This window comes from Choloepus didactylus, chromosome 3, assembly GCF_015220235.1.
Source record: "Choloepus didactylus isolate mChoDid1 chromosome 3, mChoDid1.pri, whole genome shotgun sequence".
Lineage (NCBI taxonomy): Eukaryota > Metazoa > Chordata > Mammalia > Pilosa > Megalonychidae > Choloepus > Choloepus didactylus.
The window spans coordinates 50,975,285-50,998,487 of record NC_051309.1 but is presented as its reverse complement, the minus strand read 5'-3'; the positions used below and the strand labels follow the sequence as shown (position 1 = coordinate 50,998,487).

The 23,203-nt window shown below is 37.9% G+C and overlaps 1 protein-coding gene across 3 annotated transcripts in view; it reads right to left on the bottom strand.

Moving 5' to 3' along the window:
- The window catches only part of GABRB1 (gamma-aminobutyric acid type A receptor subunit beta1), a 534,121-nt gene that overhangs the window by 358,183 nt on the left and 152,735 nt on the right, over positions 1-23,203 (bottom strand). For all 3 annotated transcript variants that reach the window (XR_005215852.1, XM_037829738.1, XM_037829737.1), the window contains exon 4: positions 9,820-10,040. Coding sequence is in view for 2 of the 3 variants with exons in the window: in XM_037829738.1 (XP_037685666.1) it covers positions 9,820-10,040 (221 nt within the window). In the remaining variant the exon portion in view is untranslated. The remainder of the gene's footprint in view (positions 1-9,819; positions 10,041-23,203) is intronic.

Genomic DNA, 23,203 nt, shown 5'->3' with positions numbered 1-23,203 from the left:
TCTCTATCCATTCTCACATGGCCCCTTAAAACCACCCGGCCCTGGTAGGAGATGAAGGAAGGAAGCATTAGAGAACTTTGAAAGGAAAAGATGGGAAGACAAAAGGAGGGACAGTTTTAAGGAGGTTAAATGCTCCACTAAAAGTCTTCCCAGTATTAAGTTGTTCCACCCCTGCCATTTTCAGGGAAAGATAAACACAGTCTTTCAGCACGCACGTGGCTAGGCCTTGGAGAGATCACTTTGTGAAACCAGCTGGAGCATGTTTGGACAAGAGGCAGAACACATCTGGTCATTAATAGTGATAATTGATCTTTGGTTAAAAGCCATCATTTGGATAAAGGCAGTGTTGCAGCTGACAACTATCTTGAGTCTGGTGACTGCATCCTACAAATTTTAATTTCAAGTTCACAAACATTCATTCGTAGGGCATCTATTTGGATTGAGAGAGGGGATACAAAGGTTTAGGAAATATAGTTTGCAATTTTTATCTGGTTAGGGAGACTGTGAAAGAAAAGTGGAATTTGAGCAAGGCTTTTAACAAAAAGGGCTAGCATGGGAGAACTGATTGGGTGGAGGAAAGAGTTTTAGGGGAAGAAAAGGGAGGCCATTTAAGTAGGCCATTAAGTAGGGTTGTCAGATAAAATGCAGGATGTCCAGTTAAATTCGAATTTCAGATAAACAGCAAATAATGTAAGCATGCATTATTCAATAATTGGGACATACTGAGTTTGAAATGCCCAGATATGATTAGAGAAATAAGTAAACTAGCTTATAAAAGTTTATGATTTACAGAGGAAAGTAATGGGCAATAATGTGGAAAAGATACTTTTATCATATCTAGGGGGTCTTATATTCTGTACAGAAAAATAAAAACAATTTTGTGGGGACTGTGGAGGCATTGTGTGTGTGTGTGTGTGTGTGTGTGTGTGTGTGTGTGTGTGTGTGTAGCATGGGGATGATACGACAAGACATACACTGTAGAAAGAATAGGCCAGCAGTGATGAGCGGAGAGAAACTGAGATAGGAAATTGGCCAGGAGGTGAAGATGTTAATTACAACAATACAAATAGTTTGGAAATGGAGAAGAGGGTTGAGATACAGTGCAGTAGAGGCGCTACCAAGATTAGATCTCAGAAACAAAAGAGATATGGAGGCAAAGACACATTTAAGTTTATACCTATTGACTGGGATGATAATTATTTCATTAGCACCTGGGAAAGTAGAAGGACCTGGTTTTGGGAAAAGAAGATGATATAAAATAGGGGTCATCGCATGAGGAGCTGGTTGTGCATCCTGATAAAGACGTTAGTGAGCAATTAGAAATCTTTTTCTGAAACTGAATAGTTTGGGATTTTAGACATTTAAAGCTGGATGACTGAATGAGCTGGTCAAAACCTTGAGGAATCCCTGCAGTTCACAATTAGAGGCAAAAGAGGAGCCAGCAATAGAATAGCGAAAAAGCATGAGTAAGAACAATGAAAAAACTGTGCAGAGTCTTGGAAACCCTTAAATCAGGGTTAGTCATTACTTCCATCAGTCAGACAGGTCAAGAGTATAGAATAAGAACAGGCAATGGTTGGGTCTGTTTTGACAGAGCTGTTTTAGAAAAGTAGCATGGGTGGAACTATGTTGCTGAGGGTTGAGGAGTAAATGGGTGACAAGGGAGTAGAGGAAACCAAAGCTGTTAGAGGGTTAGTGCTTGAAGAGGAGACTGAGAGGAAGTAGCCAGCAGAGAGGGAGGACTGAAGAGTTAAGTAAAGGGGGAGCAAAGTCCACACAAAGTGGGCAGCAATAAGATTAATTGCGTAGTGGAGAAATTAGCCATAGCAAGAAGAGAAATAACTTCCTTGGAGTTAAATGGAAGCAAGGGAAGAAAGATAAAGATGGAAGAATTTTAAGGCTTTAATGTGTGACATTGAGGGAGTTCATGTTGTGTACTCTCCATTTTCTGAGTTAGAAAGGAATTGGCATTATCTGCTTTGAGAGGAGCAGGGTGGAGATCTTAAAGTACATGGACTAAAACTGAGGTCTCCTACCACACCACAATTTACAACACATCACAGACTTCCTTTACTAGGTCCCTAGTGAAATGGAAGAAGAAGTAATAATGGTCGCAGGGTTACTCCATTGTGTAATGTATATTGTGGCAGCAGAGATAACCTGAGAGCAAAAGACCCAAAGGATGGAATCGCTTCTACGTGCTGAATGCCTGTTACACAGTAGCCTGGTTCCTCAAGAATTACCAGTCCCTCAGACAGCACTCAGTTATCTTAGAACACACAGATTACAGGACTGTGTGTCATCCTTGGGTATAAAATCTGATTTGACTTATGTGGTGGTTTGAAACTGTATGTACCCCAGAAAAACATGTTCTTAAAATTTAATCTATTCCTGTGGGTGTGAATACATTGTAAGTGGGACATTTTGATGAGGTTACTTCAATTGAGGTGTAGCCTACCCCTGTAAGGATGGGTCTTAATCCTGTTGCTGGAGTCCTTTATAAGCAGAACAAAATTTAGAAAGAGAGAGAAAATGCCAGAGGAAGCAAGAAGCTGAATATCAATGAAAACCAGAAAAGAAGGGAGAGGACAGGAACACCACTATGTGCCTTGCCATGTGACAAGCAAAGGACCAAGGATTGCCGGCAGTCAGCCCCATAATGCCACAGTCTTTGGTAAGAAAGTGTTGCCTTGATTTGGACTTTTTCCCAACATTAAACCTTGAGCAAATAAATTCACATTGTTTACAGGAGAAACTAAGATGGTGGCTACATGAGACAGGGTGGAAAAAAAACACCTCCATGAAAAACAGTAGATAGAAACCAGAAAGTGACCCAGAATACTGGTTACAGCGATGCGCCCGCTGGACGAGGTCTGCTAGTTCCAAAGGGGCCATTTACTTGGTGAAACCGAGAGTCTGCATTCTGAAACGAGTGAGTAAGCTAGCTGGAAGACCCACAGCCACGCGGCAGTCTGGGGAAGCCAGGGTTTGGCTTTTGGAAACCAATGGGCTCTTTAAAAAAAAAAAAAAAAAAAAGGGAAAAACCCAGGAGTGGCTGTAGCTGCGATAGTGGGAACCACGCAGTAAAACACAGAAAGAGGGGGCTGGGCCGGCCTCTCGGTATCTGGCCTGGAAGATAGCCTGCTGCAGATACCCTTGGGGCCGGGGGAATGGAGGGGAGAGCCGGAGGCAGAAAGAAACCCTGCGGTTAGCAGCTGGCTCCCCAGAGGGCTGGATAAACTCCTGCCTGGAGCTGTGCCCACAGCCCAGAGCCCTGCCAGTTGTCCCAGAGCTGGGAAGGAGGAACTGTGCGAGGAAGGGGGTGTGGTGACACCCCGTTCGGCCATCTTTGCATCAGGCTGAAAGTGCTCCGACACGGCCCGGTGGCCCGGGGCTTCCCTTGAGGGACGGCGCACACTGGTGACATGGCATGGCATTCCCTCGGTAGAGGTCCTGGAGGATTGTGGCTGGGCGGGGGGACCCGCTCGGAGAACTCAGGGACACTACGCCAAGTCTGGTGGTCTGTGGGACAGTGAGAGAGAGGGTCTGGGGCTGAAATGAAATGAAGGCTTAGACTCTCGCGGCGGCCTTGAATCTCTGGGAACCTGGGGGATTTGAATATTAAAGCTGTCCTTCCTCCCTGGCCACCTGTACACACACCCCACTTTCAGGGAGGATGGCTCCAGCAACACACCCAGGCTGAGTTCTCCAACTGAACCCCACAAGAATCACTTCCCCACACACCACGGGCACAAGGTGGAGAACTGACTTGAGGGGTATAGGTGACTTACAGACGCTATCTGCTGGTTAGATAGAGAAAGCGTACGCCACCAAACTGTGATTCTGAAAAATTACATAGGTATTTTTTTTACAACTTGAAAGAACCCTATCAAGCAAAGCAAATGCCAAGAGGCCAAAAACAACAGAAAATCTTAATGCATATGATAAAACCAGATGATATGGAGAATCCAACTCCAAACACACAAATCAAGATATCGGAAGAGACACAGTACCTCGCACAATTAATCAAAGAGCTACAATCAAGGAATGAAAACATGGCAAAGGATTTAAAGGACATCAAGAAGATCATGGCCCAGGATATAAGTGACATAAAGAAGACCCTAGAATAGCATAAAGAAGACATTGCAAGAGTAAATAAAAAAATAGAAGATCTTATGGAAATAAAAGAAACTGTTGGCCAAATTAAAAAGACTCTGGATATTCACAATACAAGACTAGAGGAAGCTGAACAACATCTCAGTGTCCTAGAAGTCCGCAGAACAGAAAATGAAAGAACAAAAGAAAGAATGGAGAAAAAAATCAAAAAAATCAAAACAGATCTCAGGGATACGACAGATAAAATAAAACGTCCAAACTTAAGACTCATTGGTGTCCCAGAAGGGGAAGAGAAGGGTAAAGGTCTAGAAAGAGTATTCAAAGAAATTGTTGGGGAAAACTTCCCCAACCTTCTACACAATATAAATACACAAAGCATAAATGTCCAGCAAACTCCAAATAGAATAAATCCAAATAAACCCACTCCAAGACATATTCTGATCAGACTATTAAATACTGAAGAGAAGGAGCAAGTTCTGAAAGCAGCAAGAGGAAAGCAATTTACCACATACAAAGGAAACAACATAAGACTAAGTTGTGACTACTCAGCGGCCACCATGGAGGCGAAAAGGCAGAGGCATGACATATTTAAAATTCTGAGAGAAAAAAATTTCCAACCAAGAATACTTTATCCAGCAAAACTCTCCTTCAAATTTGAGGGAGAGTTTAAATTTTTCACAGACAAACAAATGCTGAGAGAGTTTGCCAATAAAAGACCTGCCCTACTTCAGATACTAAAGAGAGCCCTAGCAACAGAGAAACAAAGAAAGAAGAAAGAGATATAGGGAATTTTAACTGACATATATAGTACCTTACATCCCAAATCACCAGAACACTCATTTTTCTCCAGTAATCACGGATCTTTCTCCAGAAGGGACCATAAGCTTTTAAATTAAAAAAATTTAAATTAAATTAAATTAAAAAAATTCAAATTAAAAAATAAAAAAAAAATTGAATATACTCAAAGCGCATTCTCCAACCACAATGGAATACAAATAGAAGTCAATAATTTTTGAACTGTAACTCCACTATTTACTTCCTACATGATATAAAATACACAAACTCTAATGACAAATCAGTGGTTTTGAACTCGAGGTAAAATATGTAATTTAGACAACTTTATAAAGATGGGGGGAATGGAAGAGTATAGGAACATAGTTTATGTGTCCTATTGAAGTGAAGGTGGTATCAAAGAAAAACAAGATTGATATGGATTTAAGAGGTTAATTTTAAGCCCCACAGTAAACACAAAGAAATTATCAGAGAATATAACCATAGAGATGAAAAGTAGAGTTTGGGTTAAGAGAAATGGGGGAAGGGGCCATGGGGAGTTAAGAAATGAGTGTGGGGTTGCTGTTTGATGTGAAGGGAAATTTTAAGTAATGGTTGGTGGGAAAGAGCATTACAACATTCTAAATGTGATTAATCCCACAAATGGAATGCTAGGGAGGGAGTGGAATGGGAAGATTTAGGCTGTATATGTTTCCACAATTGAAAAAAAAAAAAAAAAAAGACAGTCTAAATAGATGACAATTGAATGCCAAGGATGAACCTGGTTGGTATTGGAGGATGGAGGACAGGAGGCTCAAAGGGTCACAGTTGAGACATAAGGGAAAGGAAATATAGAATGTAAGCTTTGTATCATTGTTGAATCTCTTGTACTTCTTAGCTGTGCTTAATGGGATTGCATAAAAGAATGTTCTTATTCATGGGACGTGTATATGTGAATTATAGTGTATGTTCAAGGGTGTGAGCAGCTAGCTCTCATATGTTCAGAAGACAGAGCAATAGATGATGGATGATAGATAGGGAGGGAGGGAGGGAAAGAAATAGCGATGTGACAGCATGTTAAATTCGGCGGATTGGGCTATCAGGGGAGTGGGGTCAGGGTATGATGGAATTCTGTGTATGGGGTTAGTATTGTTTTTGCAACTGTTCCTATAACTTTGAATTTATTAAAAAAAAAAAAATTGAAAAAGAAAAACTTCACATTGTTTAACCCGACCCTTTTCATGATATTTGGTTAAGCAGCCTAGGAAACTAAAACAACATAGTGCACAAAAACAGAAAACAACCAACTCTGTGTTTGCGGTTATAGAAATTGTTATAGCATTTCATGTGCATTTGAATATAGCAGAGATTTGATTTAGTTTAGTGATACAGTTTTACAATTATGAATTACCTGGCCAAACAGGCTTTCAGGTACATTCAGAAAATCCCACTGGCCCCATTATTGCTAAAAACAACCCATTCCTATATGGCCTTGTTTCATGGTGAGCATTAGCTGGACCTAGGGAAAGGAATAAGTTAAGCAGATTGATTCTGATTACCCATGTCTTAAATAAGTACAGCTATAAATATGCCAAAAAGATGTTATATGATAAAGATTTTCTAATACATGTGCTTAGGAAGTAATGTATGTCAGTTATTCTTAAAAAGGCCATTATGAAGCAAAACATGTCAATTGTCCTTTTGAATACTAGGGAATCTTAAATTAAAGGGATTAAAATGGACACAATTTATATATAGGATCATCAAAGTAATGGCGTTTAGATTTGGAAGGGAATTTAGAGATAATTTTGTTTACTATGCTTCCTTTAAATTTGGGGGATCTAAAGCCCAGAGAGATTAAAGGACTTCCTGAAGGGCACAAACTATTGGGGCCACAAATATCTTAACCCCTCTCCCCATCTCAGATGCTTTCTAATTTGCCTCAATGACAAGTTTCTATCAGGCTTCCAAAGACTGATTCTCAGGGCCAAAATAGTGAGTGTACGGTGTATAAGAGGCACTCAGTGAATGTTTTCTTAATTGGACGACTTCATCTCTGTTTAATCACTGACACCCCTGGGGTTTGGAGAACCACCCCTTGGTATGCAGCTTGTTTTCCCAGTACCTAAGAAGGATATAATACAAGAAGGCATAATCACTTCAAAAAAAAAAAAAAAGAAAATTTGTTGATATCCATTATTTCATATAATCTTCCCAGTAATGAGTTAGGGATTATTAGCCCCTTACTACAGATGATAAAAATGATGATCAAAAAGTTTATATGATGTGTTCAAGGTCAACAGTTAGAAAATGGTGGCATTGGAGCCCACCTTTGATTTCCTGAATCAGAATGTTACGCTTTCTCTTCTATACGTTATGGTGTCTCTAGGATATGTGTAACTTCTAGGGAAAGGTACACCAAACCTGTGAGAGAAGAGGGAAGAGGTAGGCAAGAAGATGGGACCAGGAAAAGGAAGATATCAGAACTGGTGGGAGACTCTTAAGGAGAAAGCTCATGCCATAAAGAGATCAGAACCATACTTAAAAGAAGAAGGGCTTGTGTTTTTCTTTGGAATATCTACCTGTTCACAGGTTGGTCTAGAGGAGAAGAAATCAGTGTTGTACAACTTGAAAGGAGGTACTGACTTCTAACTGTATTTGAAAGGTAGTCAGGTGGGAGAAGCAAAGGTAGGGAATCAGGAGACCGATATTTGCTAATACCTTATTGTGTTTGCTTAAATAAGGCCCTCCCCCCTTTTGGGCCTCAGTTTTCTCAGTTGTAAAATAAGTTGTATTGAACTTCATGATTCTCAAATATTTTTCTTCCTCCATACCTTTCCCATTGGTAAAGTCTGCCAATAATTTGGGAAATGCTCGAAGTGAAACCGTGTAAACAGAATGAGACCTACATTCTTGCTTCCAAAAATTCTAGTTGTCTGTTTTTTGGATTTGTGTGTGTGTGTGTGTGTGTGTGTGTTTTAAATGACTCGTAACACATTCTTGACTAATCAGTATAGTTATATACATAGTAGTTGCTTAGCCTAAATTGAGTCATGGGATTGTTGTCTCACAAGGGTAGTTCAAACTTTACAGTTTGGGAATATTGGATAGAAGTGTTCTAGGTAACAGAAAAATTACAGCTGATTTCCAACAAATGAACCATCACTAACGACCGCCACTGATCTCAGACTTTACTAATTTAATTTATTATTTTGTCTGTAATAACTAACAAAAGACTCAAGGGAATTGTTCATTTATTTCATCATTCTTCTAAGAGACATTTAGCTCAGAGATTTTTAACCAGTGTTAAAAGCTCTTAGGTATTGACTGAATGGACAAATTCCAAAGACCTTTTGCCAAGATCAGCTGATGCTTTCTATTGAACATAAGGACAAAAGCTATTATTTAAACCAACCACTAGATTAAGAGCAGAAATTTTATCACTGCCATATTTTTTAACTTGTCTGTTGTTCACGGGTATTGGTGAACTTACAGACATTAATTCTGGGATTTTGATTCTTAACTAGAAGTATCATTTGGTATCCATGTTCCATGGTAGAACTTTAGGGAGCAAAGGAAAGCTCTGAAATGGAAGGAAAGGTTGGAGTAAGTATGAGCTTATGGAGACATAGCTTCCATCAGCTTCTTAAGGGGCTCACAAACAGTGACCAAAAAGGCTAAAGAACCACAAATCTACTGTTCTACAATAACAGATCACAGTTCAAGTAGGTTTTTTTTTTTTTTTTTTTTTTTTTTTTTGTAGAACTGGAAGCTTGTTTTAAAATGTACTATAAAATTTTTAATAAGGCCTTAACTACACTAGAGTTAATAATAGGCCTCTACAAGTATATGAGGTTTCTATACATGATTCTGAAACAAACAAACAAAATCCAATTATGGTACAAAACATTGCTAAGATAAATAAAAGATAATCTAAATAAATGGAGAGATACAGCATATTAATAGATTAGAAGATTCAATATTTTAAAAATTTGAAATTGATCTACAGATGTAATGCAATCTCAAATATAATACCAGAAGGCTTTTGTTGGTTTTTTTGATAGACATTAACAAAATGATTATAAAATTTACAGGGAGACACAAAATGCCAAGCAGTCTTGAAAATAGGAACAAAGTTGGAGGATTTACACTACTTGACACCAGGATTTACTATAGAGCAAGAGTAACTAGAATAGCATGGTATTGCCTAAGGATTGACAAATAGATACATGGAACAGAATAGAGTCCAGAAGCAAATCTGTGCTTCTACAGTCAAAACCAGCAAAACAATCCAATGGGAAAGAAAGCATGTTCAACAAATATGGCTGGAATAACTGGATTCCCATATGGGAAAAAGTGAATCTCAACTCCTACCTGACATGAAACACAAAAATTAATTCAATATGGGTCATGAACCTCAACATAGAAGCTAAAGCACAAAGCTTTAAAGGAAAAAAAAATACTGTGCATAATTTCAAAATAACCACAAAATATTTTTCTACTTTTTCAACAAACTATCTCCCAAACCCCTTTCATAATCAAGTGGCTATAACCAACACCCAGCATCTTTCACTTCAGTGCAAAGTGGCTCTGAGATAATCAAGCAATTATCTAAAGAAGATATAACTTCTTGAACAAGGAACAAGCTAATGTAAAATCTGGCAGGCAAAGACACATGTTCCTATTGTTATGTTTAATATTTTAAATCCAGGGCAAATAATTCACTTACCTTTGATGGATAAAGTTGGCTATATTGAGCTCAAGTTATTCCAACAGAGATTTCCTAGTCTTTAGTATTATTTTTAATACAAAAGAGAGCATCTATATATTCTGCTACTTGCTTCTCTCAAAACTGCCCACTTCCCCAAGTTAAAAATAAAATGGCAGCAACAAGAACCCAAACAGTAAAACATGCAACACAGAGCCATTTACCGGAGTCCATAGAGCACTGTTCCATCAGGATGCAGTCGGATCATTCGATTTTTCACTGTAACCCCATGCACAAATGATTTCTTGTCATTCAGAAAGTAGGTGTCTGGTACCCAGAGTTGGTCAGCTACCCTGTTGTCTAGCGTGAGGTTTAGTGGGATTCCAGAATAAGAAAGCCTTTTGTCTTTCCAAGACTGCTGGAAGTACATGGTGAGTGTATAATCCTGTGAAATAAAGGAAGCCAGAAAAGAATTTTACTATAATCATCATCTAAGGCCTTTTGTTAAGAACCTGGTAGCATGCAGTGTTGTAGCTTCCCAGAGGCCCCTAGTCCTGTTGTCCCTAAGAGAATACATTTGAATACATTGAAATTTGCACCTCCAAATATAGTGCAACTGATAGGTTCAAAGAACCAGAGGAGTACTTGAATGTATACACAAATATTTAATATAGGGTAAATACATTTACTTGAATTTTAAGGTCTGAAAGGAAGGTAACACTACCGTGAGAAAGGTTATAAAGGGAGATTGCACTGAGAGATCCTTCACAAAAGTTTACCTCTGAATATCATATTTATAGTACTATTGGGGGGGGGGCAGTTGCTAAATAACTAACAATGGATGCACTTAAAAAGAGAGGATGTTTTTCAAACTGCAAATGCCTTTTGAGTGAATACTACTCTGCTTCAGTCACATAAGTTACCAGTGACCATTAGCTGGATCTCTCTAGAGAATTACAATTGGTCTATCGGCCATTAAAAGTAGTTTATAAACCATATGAGGATAGAGCTGTTTAATTGGCCTGAGAACTGATGTCAGTGATGGAACTGCTCAACAATTCTTCTCTTAACCTCTGCTGAGGATTTGGTTTGTGGTCAGAGTTTGCTCACTCTCTGCAAAAAGGCTATGCTAAGGACATCCTCTGCACTTTGCATTCTGTCAGTTTTCCCCTGACAGTGGCAGAAAAGGAAGATTTAGGCTCAATAAATGGATCGAGCTATTAGGGAGGCATAGTGATGATCACCTTGGAGCTTCAGTTACTGTCTATTTTTAAAGAAATTGCTCATTAAAAGAAAATAAATGGTAACAGTAAAACCTAGGTCCCAACATTATAAAAACAGAAAGTACACTTTCCTTTTTAAAGGACATTTATATATCAATAGTAACTTTTTGAATGCCTTGGCTAATATTAAGAAAACACAGTGTAACTCCTGTACAATTTTTGTGTACTGCCATTGTCCTGTATATCACTAGTTAAGAAGCCTTGATTCAGATCATGCCTCATATCTGGACAAACTGCACTTCAGCCAGACCCCGAAAGGGCATTTGTGCATTTCTGAAAAGTCCTGAAAGATCAGACAATATTCATACTGAATAATGAATTCTAGGTTTCTATAACCATTATATTCATGAACATTTATATTGTTTACTCAGAAACCATCTTGCAATAATTCAAAGCCATTCTTCTTTTCTTTAGAGATGTTGTAAGTTTAAGAAACTATCATGCATAAAATACAGGATTCCTGTGCACCCCGCCACCAACAATGTCTTGTATTGGTGTGCAACATTTGTTACTACTGATGATCAAAGCCATACCTGTTAAATGGCAAGGAAGACATCTGTTTTCACTGATACTCATATGATATCCCTTTAAAGATTGAAAATCTCCTTCCACTTTACCTTCATTTTAAAAAAGTACCCACAAGGTTATATACAAACCTCTTATTAATTGCTACCACTCTCATTTACACTCTCTTCAAATTCTTAACACCATGCTTTTTTGGAGCAAAGTGATTGGAGAGATTCTGGGTCTTAGATTCCAAAATACCTTGATTCTGAACTCTACTACATGTTAGCTATGTAACCACGGGCAACCATTTTAACCCCATTGTATCTCAGAAACCTCATTTCTAAAATGAAGATAATAACATTTTACTGCAGCGTTGTGAGCATCAATTTAGGAAATTAAGGTGAAGGCACTTTAGAAATTGTAACACGCTAGATAAATAAGAGATATTTTCAAAACTGTTCACTGCTGTGGATGGATTAATATCAAACTTCCAAATTACTTGGAGTGTTCATATTCATTTTCATAAGCATTTCTACTTTTAAAGAAATGATTATGAAACAATTTGTAGGCAGAAGGACCCTGTTGGCCATGAAAATAACCAGTTGTCTGTGATCAGTTCCAGCTCTTGGTATTGGCTTCTTGTTTGTATTTCAGCCTGTGTGAGAAAATTAAAAATTAGCTAAAGACATGCTGCTGTAAACTTTGTTATGGTGACCATCACAATCAACAGTGTTTGAGTACTCTTACTAATCCTATTAGTTTCCAGATCTTTAGGAGTGCTATGAAGGTTTCCCTCACGACAGAACATGTGGTGAATACTTACTCCACAATTCTCAATAGAGAAAGTTTCAATGTGTGATAGAGGGAAAACAATACCTAAAATATAAAAGATTATAATGGCAAATTAATACTCTAATAATAAAAGGCTATAATCAAAATGTGAATTTGTGGTAAGTAAGCAATAGAGAGTGGAAAGGAGAAAATAATGGAAACATGAATGATCTCTGGTGAGCACATGCTTGTGTGTGTGTGTGTGTGTGTGTGTGTGTGTGTGCGTGTATGTGTGTAGACTTTTCCCCTTCTCCCTCTGGAGATTGTTTTGTTTCCCGTACAGAGAGAACTATAAGCATGTGGTGCTATCTTTGTTCTACACAACTCACTCTGTTTTCAATAAATATTGAATAAAAATCACACGATGACTATAAATTAAAGCAGCAATTTTCCCTATTTGCATTAAGAAGCAATCCAATGAAAACTTATATGCACTAGTACATTACATTTGCAAATGGAGTGAAGTGGAACAAACACCCTTCATACCTGTTGCTCGTATCCATTTCTAGGGTTATTGCTTTAATCTAGGACCTCGTTCCTTGATAAATAGAAATATGGACATATGAGATTGATAAACTTAATTAAGCATTTTGAAAAGGATGATTGTGGTGAATATGGTGAATATTTGGGAAAGATCTAAAACACAACAATCTCTCCTTTTATACTGTCTATATCATGCAACACACTTGACAATAATCCATTTCTCCTGGAGAGCGCTCCATGCTCTTGGTTTTCATAGCCCTCTCATATCTATTTCCACATTTGTTCGAACAATAATCTTGTGAGATAGGCAGCTATGAAGGATTTAAATGTCAGCGAAGCTATTTTCTGTAGTTTAAATAAATTATTCTTTCTATCTGCACCTTAATGCAAACATTAACAATAACAGCTGAACATCAGAAAGCCTAGGACTTTGTTTTGGTATATCCTATTTTTTAGATTGAAAAGAGAAGCTTAAAATTGCTGCATTTTGCTGTTACATACAACAAATTTTCTATTAACTCTTCATTTGTCCAAAGAGTAGTCAATCTATAGAGAGTGGGGAAGTTTTCAGAAAGAAATGAAAGGGATTAACATTTTGCCAAGAGTGTTAAATCCATTTTTTCCAGGTTATTTACAAGTGTTCGACCAGCTTTCTCAACTGTGCAAGCTACTCTGTAAGAGGAAGTGAGACATATTAGGAATTCTGAGCCACAGGGAATTCTTTGACACTGAAGCAAATGAACGAGTGCAGGGCTGCTAATGAAATTGGTCAGGCTAATTCAGCCATGAGAGAATTTGATTCATTGGGGGAAAGGCAGGATAGACAATACCAAATCGCTAATGCTCAACAAAACTGCAAAAGAACATACGCTTTAAATCTAAAAATGTTTAAAGGTGCAAGTAAAATAAGTATATTAAATAAAAGTCATTTCATTTTGGGAGTAAAAATAATGTTTTTAGGTAAGTGGTTTTAAATGCAGGGAGATTTTGCTCCCCTCCTCCCCTGGAGACATCTGGCAATGTCTGGAGATAACTTGAGTTCCCACAACTGGGGGGAAAAGGTGGGTACAAGCATCTATGGGTAGATGCCAAGGATGCTACTTAGCATCCTGCAATGCACAGTGCAACCCCCAACAATGAAGAATCTCCAGCGCAAGTGTCAACACCACTAAGATTGAGAAATCAATCCCGTCTTAGGTGAAAATATTCTTCTCTTTAGTATCAGTCAAATATTTCAAAACATTTTACCACTATTATCCTGAAAAATAAGTATATTTAACTGTCTACCCCAAGCTTCTAACATATCCCTCAAAACATTTTACTAGAGAATGCTGACATTAAAAGGTTTGTAATTTTCCACTTTACCATAAGAAATATAATTTGATAAAAAGTCCATTAATTATCTAGCATTAGAATAGAGAAAATAGTTATGTGTTTTAGGCAAATATATTGAGGTATGTATTTTAGTCAGATGAGCACTGAGAAAATTTCAAGTGGTCTTAGAAAGTGAGAGCCCCTTATTACCTGCCTCTACAGGCAGCACATATCTTAGACTGTGTTAGTGAAGCAACAAATTACTTTATTCACAATTGCCAAAAGATGGAAGCAGCCCAAGTGCCCATCAGCCAGAGTGGATAAATAAAATGTGGTGTATAGAAACAATGGAATATTATTCAGCCATAAAAAGGAATGAATTTCTGATACATGTGACAAGGATGAACCTTGGAGACATCATACTGAGTGAAATAAGCCAGACACAAAAGGGCAAATATTGTATGATCTCACTGATATGAAATAATTAGAATAAGCAAACTCATAGAGTCAGAATCTAGAATATAGGTGACCAGGGGATAGGGTGGGTATAGGGAATAGGGAATTAAGGCTTAAAATATATACAGATCCTATTTGGAATGATGGAAATGTTTTCTTAATGGATAGTGGTGATAGTAGCACAACATTGTGTACATAATTAACAGCATTGAAATATATATCTGGCTGTAATTAAAAGGGGAAATGTTAGTTCTATATATAGTAACAGAATAATTTTTTTAAAAAATCCATGGAACTCCACCATGAACAAAGAGCCCTAAGTTAAACCATGGATTATGATTAATAGTACAATTATAAAAAGGTGCTTTCATCAATTTTAACAAATGTACCAAACCAATGCAAGATATTAATAATAGGGTGGCATATGGGAATCCTGTATTTTATGTATGATTGTTCTATAAGCCCATTTCTCTAATAAAAATATAAGTTAAAAAATATTACCTTAACATTTCGTAATACTGCATCCATTCTAAGAGATCATATAAGACATCCCTCCTTTTCAAGCTGTTCTCAAGAAAGTCCTATTTGTGCTTTTGTTTCAGAAAGAATCAAGGCTCTTGCATACATCTTTATCTTATCTTTTACTGATTTGAATATATATTATAAGAGATCCCAGACACAACCTCCTCTACCCTGTAAAGTATTACGACAGTTTAATTGAACTGTGAGATTTGCTGTTTCCAAAGCTAAGTTTGCTTTCCTCAAAGGCTGATTGTAGAGCTCTATAGCATTGCCGACCATTTCTACTAGGTCCTTCCATCATGGAAACTGCCCTCTAACAGCCCCTACTGACTGAGCATGGCCGTGTTCTATATCACATGACCCGACCCTCATCCAAACTTGACCAAGGTGGTTGGAAATGATTGAAGAGGAGCTGATCCACAGGCAACACATCCTGGCTCAAAATGATGTGAAGGGGTGGGGCAAATTGGCGGAGTGGTGAGGTGTGGGTTTTAGTTATACCTCCAGGGCAGTTGGTAGAAAGCAAGGAATTGTGTGGGCCAGACACCACAGAGGAATTTGAGCTTGGGCATACTTCATACAACACTCAGATATGTGGAGCAGCTGAGATCAGCAAAATCTCTGAGTTCTCATGGCCAGGGGGCCTGCACCCCTCCCTGCCAGGCACAGTCCTGAGGGAGGAGGGGCCATTGGTGCTGGGAACCAGGAAGGAGAACTGTAGTTGCAACTCTGATTGAAAAGCTCAGACTCCTGAACAAAAACTCCAACCATAGATAGACTGAGACCAGATACCAGAGAATCTGGGAGCAGTCAGCCCAGTGGAGAGGTGATAGGGCTAGCAAAAAACAGCAAAAAAAACACAAAAAAACAAAAATAAAAACAGAGAGTTTTTGGAGTTCCAGTGAACATAATACAGAGAAGGGCAGGGCAAAACAGAATCAGGCACATATGCAAATCCAGGGAGCAAGAGCCCTTGTCCAAAAAGCTGGTTTCTCTGCTTTCCTGATGGTTCCTTACTCACCCTCAACTCCTTGTCTTTTAGCATTTCAATAGCCCATTAGAACTGGAAGGACTGTAAGTAGTCCATACTGGGCCCTTCTTTCCTTTTCTTTTCTTTTTTTTTTGCCTTTTTCTTTTTTTAAAAAAAAATAATTATTCTAAGAGGCCAATTACAGAAAGACTCAAAGACTTGCAATTTGGGCCCAGGCAAGAGCAGAGCTAAGATAGCTCTGAGAGATAAAGCAATAAGTCTAGTGGTGGAGAAAATTCACTAAAGACCATAACTTCCCAAGGAAAGGGGAGCGTGGATCAGCTCCAGTGGTAGCCCTACTTTTGGGAATTCAGACCCCAGGGGCTGGAATTCAGAAACCAGCTTCAGTCCCCAAAAAGAAAAGCTCAGGATCAGATGACTTCACATGTGAATTCTACCAAGAATTCAAGAAAGAATTAATACCAATCCTACTCAAACTCTTCAAAAAAATTGAAGAGGAAGGGAAGTTACCCAACTCATTTTATTAAGCCAGCATCACCAAATACCAAAGTCAGACAAAGATAATACAAAAAAGAAAATTATAGACCAATCTCTTTAATGAATATAGATGCAAAAAATCTCAACAAAATACTCACGAATCAAATTCAGCAGCACATTAAAAGAATTATACACCATGACCACGTGGGGTTTATTCCAGGTATACAAGGCTGGTTCAACAGAAGAAAATCAATTGATGTAATACACCACATCAATAAATCAAAGCAAAAGAACCACATGATCATCCCAATCGATGCAGAAAAGGCATCTGACAAAATTCAACATCCTTTCTTGATGATAACACTTCAAAGGATAGGAATAGAAGGGAATTTTCTCAATATGATAGAGGCAATACATGAAAAACCCATAGCTAACATCATATTCAGTGGGGAGAGATTGAAAGCTTTCCATCTAAGATTAGGAACAAGAAAGGGATGCCCACTGTCACCATTGTTATTCAACATTGGGCTTGAAGTTCTAGCTACAGCAAGTAGGCAAGAAAAAGAAATAAAAGTATCCAAATTGGACAGAAAGAAGTAAAAATTTCACTGTTTGCAGATGACATGATTCTATATGTAGAAAATCCAGAAAAATCTACAGAAAAGCTGTTAGAGCTAATCAATGAATAAAGCAAAGTGGTAGGCTACAAGATCAACATGCAAAAATCTGTAGTGTTCTTATATACAAGTAATGTGCAACAGGAAGAAATAAAAAAAAAAAAATCCAGTTACAATAGCAACCAAAAGAATCAAGTATTTAGGAATAAACTTAACCAGGGACAGAAAAGATGTATTTAAAGAAAACTACAAGAAACTGCTAACAGAAATCCAACAAGACCTAAAAAAATGGAAGAACATACTGTGTTCATGGATTGGAAAACTAAATATAGTTAAGATGTCAACTCTACCTAAATTGATTTATAGATTCAATGCAATACCAATTAAAATCCAACAACTTACTTTGCAGAAATAGAAAAACCAATAACCAAATTTATTTGGAAGGGCAAGCTGCCCCGAATAGCCAAAAATATCTTGAGAAAGAGGAACGAAGTGGGAGGTCTCACACTACCTGACTTTGAAGCATATTACAAAGCTACAGTGCTCAAAACAGCATGGTATTGGCATAAGGACAGAGATACTGACCAATGGAATTGAATAGAGTGCTTAGAAATAAACTCTCGCATCTAGGGACAACTGATCCTTGATAAGGCAGTCAAGCCAAAGCAACTGGGACAGAGCAGCCTCTTCAATAAATGGTGTTTGGAGAACTGTATATCCATTTCCAAAAGAATGAAAGAAGACTCTGACCTTACACATTACACAAAAATTAACTCCAATTGGATCAAAGACTCAAACATAAGCACTAAGACCATAAGACTCTTAGAAGAAAACATAGGGCAATATCTTGAAGATGTTGGGATAGGAGGTGGTTTCCTAGGCCTTACACCCAAAGTGTGAGCAACCAAAGAACAAATAGACACACGGGATCTCCTCAGAATCAAACACTTTTGTATATCGAAGGACTTCGTTAGAAAAGTAAATAGGCAACCTACACAATGGGAGACAATATTTGGAAACCACTTATCAGATACGGATTTAATATCCTGAATATATAAAGCGATCTTTCAACTCAGCAACAGAAAGACAAACAACTCAATTTAAAAAATGGGCAAAAGACATGGGCAGATACTTTTCTGAAGAGGAAATACAAATGACTCAAAAACATATAAAAAAATGCTCAACTTCATTAGCTATTAGGGAAATGCAAATCAAAACCAAAATGAGATACCATCTCACACCTACCAGAATGGCCATTATCCAAAAAACAGAAAATTACAAGTGCTGGAGAGGATGTGGAGAAAGAGGCACATTTATTCATTGCCGTTGGGAATGCAGACTGGTGCAACCACTTTGGAAGACAGTGTGGAGTTTCCTCAGGAAGCTAAGTATAGATCTGCCATATGACCCAACTATTCCATTGCTAGGTATATACTCAAAGGAACTGAAAGTTAAGACACAAATGGACATTTGTAAACCAATGTTTATTGCAGCATTATTCACGATTGTCAAGAGAGGGAAGCAGCCCAAATGTCTGTCAACAGACAAGTGGATAAACAAACTGTAGTATATAAACATGATGGAATATTATGCAGCTATAAGACAGAACAAAGACATGGAACATATAATAATGTGGATGAACCCTGAGGACATTATGTTGAGTGAAGTTAGCCAGAAACAAAAGGACAAATACTGTATAGGGACACTAATATGAACTAATATTAAGGAACAAATTTTGAGAGTTAAAAGCTGATAACATAGGCTACCAGGAAATGGAAAAAGGGGAGACATCAGATATTTGATGCTGAAGGACTACAGAATGTTCAGCAGGATTGATTGTATAGATCCAGAATTAGATAGCATAATACTGTGTGAAGGTAGCACAGTATCGTAAGTACACTGAACAAAGATGTCTGTGAGTAAAGCTGAAGGAGGTGGGATAGGGGAATGTATGACATTAGAGGTAAAGTTAGATGAGAAAGACTGGGACTGTATAACTTGGCAAAAACTGGAGTGAACAATGACTGTTGCTAAATGTACAAACACAAAAATGTGTTTACATGTGGGAGAACAAATGAAAGTCAACCATGCAGAGTGTTGAAAAAGGAGGTATTTGGGAGAACACATAATCAAAGCAAACTGGAATCTATTGTCAACAGTAACATTGTAACATGTGTCCATTAAATGTAACAATGGCAATATATCAAAGTTTAATGTGTATGAGGGGGATATAAGGGAGGGAAACGGGATTCTTGGTAGTGGTTTTGTTTTCTATCCTTACTATTATATTGTATTGCATGACATTTTATTTTTCTTTTTATTATTTGCCAAAAAAAACCACTTTCATAGTAATCAATATGTTCAAGTGCTGACTGTGCTGATAAATTTGCAGTTACATGATGATACTGTGAACAACTGACTGTACACTGTGGATAATGGTATCGTTTGTGAATATAACTCTGTAAAATTGTAGGAAAAAATATAAATACAGGTAAAAGTGCTGGAGAAAACATGAAGAGAGGGATGTACCCATTTACTGCTGATGAGGAGGCAGAATGGTGTAGCCTTTCTGGAGGTCAGTGTGGTGGTTCCACAAGCAGCTAAGTATGTGGGTGCCATAAGGCCCTGCAACCTCATTATGGGGTATGTACTTGGAAGAACTGAGGGCAGAGACGTGAATGGACATTTGCACACTGGTGCTTATGAAGGCAGTATTCATGATTTGCAATGGGTGGAGGTGGCCTAAGGGTACACCAACTGAGGAACAGAGTGGTGAACTGTGGTGAATGCATGAAATGGAATATTGAGCAACTACTAGAAGGAGTGAAGCTGTGAGACATGCCACAAGGTGAATGAATCCTGTAGACAGCATTTTGAGTGAAGTACGCAAGAAACCAAGGCAAACACTACAATGCTTCACCAATATGGACTAACTACAATGTGTAAACTCAGAATTTAATCTTAGACCACAGCCTAACAGGGAAATGCTTATAATTGTTCCTAAGAGTCTCCCCCTGAGTGCCTCTTTGTTAATCAGATGTAGCCCTCTCTCTCTAGCTAAGCCACCTCGGTGGGTGATCTTGCTGCCCTCCCCCCTATGTGGGACCCAACTCCCAGGGGTGTAAATCTCTCTGGCAACACAGGATATGACTCCTGGGGATGAATCTGGACCTGGCGTTGTGGGATTGAGAACATCTTCTTGACCAAAAGGGGCATATGAAATGAAAAGAAATAAAGCTTCAGTGGCTGAGAGATTTCAAATGGAGTCGAGAGGTCACTCTGGTGGACACTCTTACACACTATATAGATAACACTTTTTAGGTTTTAATGTATTGGAATAGCTAGAAGTAAATACCTGAAATTATCGAACTCCAACCCAGTAGCCTTGACTCTTGAAGACTATTGTATAACAGTGTAGCTTATAAGAGGTAACAGCGTGACTGTGAAAACTTTGTGGATCGCACTCCCTTTATCCAGTGTATGGATGGATGAGTAGAAAATGGGGGCAAAAAACTAAATGAAAAATAGGGTGGGATGGGGGGGATGATTTAGGTGTTCTTTTTTACTTTTATTTTTTATTCTGATTATGATTCTTTCTGGTGTAAGGAAAGGGGTCAAAATAGATTGGGGCGATTAAGGCATAACTATATGATGGTACTGTGAATAGTTGATTGTACACTGTAGATGATTGCATGGTATGTGAATATATATCAATAAAATTGACTTTAATAAAAAAAAGTGATGGACCAGAGTACTCTCCAAGGAATTTGCTACTGGACAAATAAGAATCTGAGACAAGGGCTGTGGGACCAAGGGCAAAGTTCATGACTTAGAACTGGGGCTGCCCTGTTAATGTAAGATTATGAGAGAAGAGAGACTATAAATAAAAAGAGGGAGCCAGTTTGTAAAGGAATAAAGAAAATGAAAAAAGATGCAGAAAATAGTGGTCAGAGACAGAGTCTGACATCAATAGGGAAAGAATAATCAAGTTTCTAAAGACTTTCTACTTCCCATTTCTAGTTCTTGTGAGGTCTAGATGTGTTCAATAATATAGCTTCTCATGAGCCCTCTTTGTATCATTACAACAAACCCCACCTTCCTTGAGCAAAGTTGATTCCATCTTTATTTCTTCCAACCAGAAAAAGCTATACTAACGATACTGATCAACATACATATCAGAATCTCACAATCAATAATCATTGCTATTAAAACTGAAAGAAAGAAAGAAAGAAAAACTGAAAGAAATCTCAAACAATCATATGGTCCATCTCCCTGATTTCAGAAGGGGAGGTATTATGAAGCAACTGAGGCCCAGAGATGTTAAACGATTTTTAAAAAGGAAAACATTTTTGTTTTTGTTTTTGTTTTTTTCCCAGGGGAGTTAGGAGAGTGAAGGGACATGTACATATTTTCTATCAACACAATTCCCCATCAAACATAATGCAAATTATCAAGAAAAGTCACCTGGAGGCTGAATCTGTATGCTGGCAACAATTAGCACCTCTTACAAGGAAGGATAAGGAAAAATAACTTGCACCTCATAAAAACAAGGTTTACTGAAAAATGGCCTGATAAATAGACCAGTTTAAACTGTAATTGAAATGAACCACACAGCATCTGTTTCTAATGGAACCTCCTGTTTAAACGAATGTTTTATGCATCATTGTCACCATTAAGTACATTCTGTAACAGAAATTCATCATTGTAACCTCCAGGTTTACTTAATTTCTAATCTTTTATCCATACACCATCTAGGATTATGTTAACTATTACTATACATTTGTTCTACTTATTCCTTATCCATGTTTTGCTATTATACCTTTAAATACATGCATTATTCATTACCATTGTTGTCAAAGTCCATGTTCTTACTTATTACTGATTTTCATCACTAACTGTAAACTAGTTCTATGCTTAGAGAACAAAATCTTCTTTTACCTTTGTCTCATCCTAAATAGCCCGATTTGGTCTAACCATCTGTATAGTCAGACATTTTGTCAGTCCTGTGCTGTGTTCTGAGCAGTTTTGGATTTAATCAACCCAGCAGGTGAACAAAAGCATTTAGAGTATGGTCCTATACAAAGCGAGAGTCATTTAAGGAAATTGCATGGCATGGGGCCCATTGCAACACACATGACACCTGTGACATTGGCATGACAATCGTAGTATGTACTAGTGTAGTGCAATGAAATCCATGAGACTCACCGCATGAAAATCTGTGAGACTATGCTAATATAAGGGTTTTAATTTTTGCAATCTAATACTACTCTAGAAACTTTAAAGATTCATGTTATTTAAAAATCTCAAAGCATTTTTCTATCCAAGGAGTCCAAAGGAATTATTAAAATGCATATGATACACTTACGTTTCACACAATGAAAGTTTAAATGTCTTATATTCTAGAACCTAGATATTCAGAAGATAAAATAGAGTTATTTCCACCTTAAAATATTATGAAACATTGGGCCTGACACAGGGAAAGTTTTCTAGAACTTTCTGAGTTAAAAAGATCTTAAAATTATTAGAATGACTAAATTATTGTCAACATTTAGCGATTGTTTACTGTATTTAAAGGATTGCATCTTGCCAGATACTGAGAAGAAAAGGTCAAATAATGCACTGTCCCTGCCTCAAGGAGATTGTAGACCAGGGGGCTGAACTTAACATTTCTAATTTCCAGGCTGTCCCACTGTGCTCTCTACACGTCTCATCTGTATAACCAGACCCCAGCATGAAAGTCCCTCCATTTCGAATACTCAAGAACTTAGAGAGTTTCTTTTTTCTTTATTGGAAGATGCCTTCTAAAGGAGACAAGATTATTGAGTAAGAGAACTTCAGTTGAACAAGCTCTGGCATAAACCTAGAAAAATAAGTCAGGGTTGACTTAACACAGTACCTTGAAGGGGAAGTGGAGAGGAGGATTCATGCATGAAATATTTAAGGCAAAACTTGGTCTCCATTTAACATGAGAAGTTAGGAAAAAGGAAGCGTCAGGGATGACCACCAGGTTTCAGACCTGAGTAGGTGGATGGAAGTGTCATCCCCTGTTGTAGACAAGAAGGAGGTGGAGATCTGTGACTGAAGATGAGTTATTTAATTTGAACTGATTTGTGCTGGGGGCACAGGC